Below are 6,278 nucleotides of genomic sequence, written 5' to 3' on the forward strand. Positions count from 1 at the left end.
GATGAAATCCCATCTCTACAAAAAATACAAAAAAAAATTAACCTGGTGTGATGATGCACACCTGTAGTCCCAGCCACTCCAGGGCCTGAGGTGGGAGGATCAATTGAGCCTGGGAGGCAGAGGGTGCAGTGAGCTGAGATTGCATCACTGCAGTCCAGCCTGGGTGACAGAGTGAGACCCTGTCTCAAAAAAAAAGAAAGAAAGAAAAAAGAATGAAGTCTTGTCATTAGCAGCAAAATGGATGGAACTGAATGAAGGTCATTATGTTAAGTGAACTAAGCCAAGCATAGAAAGACAACACATGTTCTCAGTCATCTGTGGGAGCTAAAAAAAAAAGTGGATCTTCTGAAACTGGAGTAGACTGATGGTCACCAGAGAATGAGAAAAACAGCAGGGTGGCTTGGATGAAGAAAAGTTGGTTAATAGCTACAAATATACAGTTGGATAGATGAAATAAGACATAGTGTTTGGTGTATCAGCAGGTTGACTACAGTTTATAGTCTATCGTACATTTCAAAATAGCTAAAAGAGAATAATTTGAACGGTTCTGACATAAAGAAAAAACAAATATTTAAGGTGATGGATATCTCAGATACACTGACTTGATTTTTATAATCACATAAATGTATTAACTTATCATATATACCCTGAAACTATATACATTTAATATGCATCAATTTAAAAAATTGTTTTAATTAAAAAAAAAAAGAAGCTGGGTATGGTGGCTCAAGACTGTAATTCCACAACTGTAAGAGGACAAGGTGGAAAGATTGCTTGAGCCAAGAAGTTCAAGACCAGCCTGGACCATATGATGAGACCCCCATCTCATTGATTAATTAAGTGATTGACTAGATAGATTAGATAGAGATAAATAAATAAATAAATAAATAAGCTAGACCTGTAGTCTTGGCTACTCAGGAGGCTGAAACCGGGGAAGAGCTTGAGCTCAAGAGTTCCAGGCTGCCATAAGCCACGATCACACTACTGCACTTCAGCCTGGTCAACAGAGCAAGACCTTGTCTCAAAAAAAAGTTTTTTAAAAAGAGGCCCGGCATGGTGGCTCACACTTGTAATTCCAGCACTTTGGGAAGCCGAGGTGGGCAGATCACTTGAGGTCAGGAGTTCGAGACCAGCCTGGGCAACATGGCAAAACCCTGTCTCTAAGAAAAATACAAAAATTAGCTGGGTATGGTGGCATGCACCTGTAATCCCAGCTACTTGGGAGGCTGAGGCAGGAGAATCGCTTGAACCCAGGAGGCAGAGGTGGCAGTGAGCTGAGATTGTGCCACTGCACTCCAGCCTGAGTGACAGCAAAACCTTGTTTCAAAACAAAAAAGAAAAGAAAAGTAAAAGAGAAAAACGCAAAGCAGAACTCAAAGAAGATATGGCAAGACAACCCAAGACAAATAGATGGAAATGAAAACTTCCAGCTCATAGAAATGAAAACTTCCAGCACAGGAAGGAAGTCTGCAGTGGAAAGGACACAAGGACAGACAACTCCCAAACACAGCAGGCGACAGGGACAGAAGTGAGAAGGGTCTCTTCAATGAATTTCAGGTCAAAAAAGAAATTTGATCTGAAATTCAAAATTAAATTCAAAGCTGCAAAACATCCACAAAACAATAAAATCAAGAAGTGAGTGTTCAGAAGAAAATCCATGTGTTTAAAATGCTTGTGTTAACAAAAAGAATGAAAACAAATAATTTAAGCAACTGCAAATAAAAGACAGAAGACCAACATAGAGGGTAATTAAGATAGAAAAATGCTGAGCAAATGAATGGAAATTGTTTTGAATTTTTTGTATTAAAAATTTCAACTGGCCGGGCGCAGTGGCTCATGCCTGGAATCCCAGCACTTTGGGAGGCCAAGGCAGACGGATCACGAGGTCAAGAGTTCAAGACTAACCTGACCAACATGGTGAAACCCCATCTTTACTAAAAATAGAAAAATTAGCCGGCTGTGGTGGCGCACGCCGATAATCCCAGCTACTCAGGAGGCTGAGGCAGGAGAATCGCTTGAACTTGGGAGGTGGAGGTTGCAGTGAGGCAAGTTGTGCCACTGCACTCCAGTCTGGGCCACACAGTGAGACTCTGTCCCAAAAAATAAGTAAAAATAAAAATAAATAAAAAATAAATAAAAATTCAACTGATGAAATTAAAAAAAAAAAAAAAAAAATGGAAACAACCCAAAAGACAAATCCTCAATTCTCAGAGACTTCACTCCTCTACAGAAATACCTCTGCAAGGGTGCGTCTTGGGTGAGTAAATCCACAAGGGCTGGGATTTTGTCTGTTTCCTCCTATGCTGTTCCAGGCACATACAACAGTGCCTTATTACAGGGAATAAATATTTGTCCACTGAATAAATGATGAATTTTCCAGGAAAATGTAAGTTACCACAACTGATCAGAAAAGACAAGAAATCTGAACAACTAGTTACCACAGATTAAAAAGTCAACATTTTAAGAGCACCACGCCTTAGGAGCAGGCAACACCAATAACACCTTCAGTTGTTTCTAACACAGAAACAGAAGGAAAATTCCTAAGTGCTTTTTATGCAGACAGCATAGCAGTGAAACAAAACTCAACAAGGAAAATACACAGATATTAAACGTGAAAATTTTAAGTAAACTACTCGTAAACTGAATCCAGCAGAGGACTATTCCACAATCAAGTGGAATTTCTTTCTAAGGATGCAAGCCCTGGGCCAATATTTAAAAAGCTATAAACATAACTGACCAAAGACATGAAAAGAGAAAAATCCTAAGACCAAATTATCAGTTCCATGTATATAAAAAAGCATTTGAAAATTTAATCTCTAGGCTGGGTGCGGTGGCTAGATCCCAGCACTTTGGGAGGCCGAGGCAGACGGATCACGAGGTCAGGAGATCGAGACCATCCTGGCTAACACCCTGAAACCCCATCTCTACTAAAAATAGAATCAATTTCATTCATTTTTCAAATCTCAGAAAATAGCATTTCAGTTAACCTCAAAGACACAATACTGAAGATAAAATCCTATGGGTTTTTTGAGAGATTTCTTAAGGAGATCAAGAAGTTAAATTAGGCCAGGTGCGGTGGCTCACGCCTGTAATCCCAACACTTTGGGAGGCTGAGGCAGGCAGATCACAAGGTCAGGAGTTCAAGACCAGCCAGGCCAAGATGGTGAAACCCTGTATCTACTAAAAATACAAAAATTAGTTGGGTGTGGTGGCGGGTGCCTGTAATCCCAGCTACTCGGGAGGTTGAGGCAGGAGAATCACTTAAACCCAGGAGGCGGAGGTTGCATTTAGCCGAGGTCATGCCACTGCACTCTAGCCTGGGCAATGGAGCAAGACTCCATCCCAAAAACAAAAAAAAAGGCAGACATAATTTATATCTTTAACACATACTGCTGCACAAAATTATGTATCAAGTACTTCATACGGCAGTGAACTGTGTTTCTATCTATCTATCTGTCCCTCAGTGCTTTAGGCATAACACATTCTCAAAAGCTACTTGAATAGATGAAACCAGGACAGGACTCTACCATGCCCTACACAATCCTCATCTTCCTCCCCCGCTCATCTCATCCCCTACCTCATTCCCCCTGATGCATTTACTCTATCCACGGCAGCTTTCTTGCTGTCCTGAACTGCCATGTGCATTGCTTATGCTCTGGGGGCTCATTCAGTTCATAGTCATTTGTTGAACACCTACTATGTGACAATCATGAAAAGGCACTGGAAAATACAAGGTAAAAAACTAGTGTGAAAACAGTTAAATCCGAAGACAGTCTGTGGTTTACTGAATATTAGTGTATCAATGTTAATTTCTAAGCTTTGATAAATGTACCATGGTTATGTAAAGTGTTAACATTAAGGGAAGCTGGGTGGAGGGTAAAGAAGAACTTTCTATGTATCTTTGCAACTCTTCTAAATACTTTAAATAGTTTCAAAATAAAACAATTTTTTTAAAACAACATACAGTTCCTACCTTCAGGAACTCAAATTCTAGAGGAAAAGGTGGGCGTGTAAACAAATGAGTCCACCAAGGTGAGTGATAACTTCCAGGTCAGAAGTCATGTTCGGGACACGACGTGAAGGGGAAGGAGGCAGGCCGGCTGTGGCCAACCCTGTTATCCAGTACAACCGTTTAACTTCCCAAAGCCTCAGTTTACTTCTCTGCAAAATGGGAACTAGGGTACAGACACGGGTCCTTGCAGGGCTGGTGGGAGATCTGCAAACCAAAGTCACCATGGGACCGCGCATGCTATCAACAGCCAGGCCGAGAAGCACCTGCCGCCCTCCGAGTGACCCACCTGGAACTCCAGCCCGTAGATCACTGGTGCATCGTCCTCCATGCTGCGGGGAAGCGACCCGACCCCGGCCACTCACACGCTAAGGCGCTCGCTACGGCCGGCGCGTCCCCACCTCGCGGGCGTGTTCCCAGCGCCCATTCATTCCCTCCCCGCAGCAAACGACTCCAAACTGGCAGTCTTTCTGGCCCAGAACAGCTTCCGTAGTGGCCACTTCCTATTTTTCGGATGTGTCATCAATCTGTTCCTCACCAGCGACCAATGGCAGCGGCGCTGGCTTGTGAGCATGCCCAGTTAGGTCACATCCGGGCTCTCAGCGCGCAGGATCCCGGAGGTGAGAACCCCGCCCAGAGGAAATAAGGTAGTGGGCGGAGCGGGCTGCGGAGGCCGGCTCTGGGCGCAGGCCGTCAGGAGCGAGCGGCGATTAGCCTTAGCTAGCCATTGCATGTAAGAATCCCTCACGCCGTAGTTGGGCGACGCCATATATTGTCATTTGTACTGTACTTGGCGATCCTGAGCGCTGGGCCAGCACTTCACACGCACTGCCATAAGGAGCTTCATCCAACCCCATGAATAAGCCGTTACACTTCCATTTTACAGATGAGACGCTGCAAAGTTGAGTAACAGTCGCAGCGCGCATTGGTCCATTGGGTAGCCAGGATGAGCACCTGAGCTGTCTGACTCCCTTAGGTTCGGCCCAAGGTGCCCTAAGTCAGGGCCATGCCTAATGCATTTCTGCAGGTGCCCAGCACTGTGTGGCAAAGAAAGCACTACCAAGGATGGGGTTATGAAAGCCGGCACCGCACCACTGGTGGTCCCGGACTAGTATATGCCTCCGAATGGGAGTCGGAAGGGAAGGCCCTGGGGTTCCTAGAGGTCTCCAAAGACTGAAGACTTGTGGTGGAGAGACCTCCCTTCTTACGCATCCTGCCCAAAGTGCCTGCCCTGGCCTTGGGCCAGCAGAAATGGCATTGCAAGGACTCCAAAATACATCATAGCTGAACCACGCCGCTAGCCTAGTTCCACCGCGGCTTCCAGGACCACACACCTTTCCTCCATTTCTGTGATTAGCTTTCCCCTCTACCCTTTATTGATCTCCGTGACGGAAAAGGTTGGGTCTGGTTTTGCTCAGTTGGGCATGGCGCCCAACTGAGTTAAGGCTGGATGAATATCTGTTGAGTGGATGAGATTTTAGAGATTACATTACAAATCAAATAAGCAGGCCGGGCCTGGTGGCTCACGCTTGTAATCCCAGCACTTTGGGAGGCCGAGGAGGGTGGATCACAAGGTCAGGAGTTCGAGACCTGCCTGGCCAACACGGTGAAACCCCGTCTCTACTAAAAATACGAAAATTAGCCGGGTGTGGTGGCACACGCCTGTAATCCCAGCTACTCGGGAGGCTGAGGCAGGAGAATCACTTGAATCCGGGAGGCGGAGGTTGTAGTGAATGAGATCGCACCACTGCACTCCAGCCTGGGTGACAGAGCCAGAGTCGGTCAAAAAAAAAAAAAAGAAAGAAAGAAATCAAGTAAGCAATTGCCCAGACATGAGAATCATCCTATTCAACCACTCCGTTTGCCGATATTAACTTGTGGAGCTAAGAGGGCTTTCATACTTAGGGACTAAACCCACCCACCTATCGCTGATCTTTATCATGAATTTTATTATACAAGTACTGCAGGTGCATGGTAAGAAACTTACAAAATACAGATAAACACAAAGACAGATCTATAGAAACACTGATTTCTAGGATATGCTGGCCAATAAAAACAGCCTAAGTGACTCCCTATCACCCACCCCATCTGCCACAGTCTTGCCTATTGCCTCTGGGTGACAGAATCAGGCTAGATGGAGTGTAGTCTCCGTTCCCATTTCTAAGTACAGGGTCCCTTGCCCTCAACTACCGGTTCCTGGTTGCCTGTGCGCGTTCACACCTTGGGCTCCAGGCCCCGCCCACAGCAGACGAACCGGAAACTAACCCCA

At 45.1% G+C, this 6,278-nt stretch overlaps 1 protein-coding gene across 1 annotated transcript in view; it reads right to left on the reverse strand.

Moving 5' to 3' along the window:
* EIPR1 (EARP complex and GARP complex interacting protein 1) overlaps positions 1-4,583 on the reverse strand; it is a 174,698-nt gene extending 170,115 nt beyond the window's left edge. The window contains exon 1 of the mRNA XM_030799727.1: positions 4,299-4,583. Within this exon, the coding sequence (XP_030655587.1) occupies positions 4,299-4,340 (42 nt within the window). The 5' untranslated portion in view covers positions 4,341-4,583. The remainder of the gene's footprint in view (positions 1-4,298) is intronic.
* Between the last annotated feature and the right edge of the window lie 1,695 nt (positions 4,584-6,278).

This window comes from Nomascus leucogenys, chromosome 19 (assembly GCF_006542625.1).
Source record: "Nomascus leucogenys isolate Asia chromosome 19, Asia_NLE_v1, whole genome shotgun sequence".
NCBI classification, from domain to species: Eukaryota; Metazoa; Chordata; class Mammalia; order Primates; family Hylobatidae; genus Nomascus; species Nomascus leucogenys.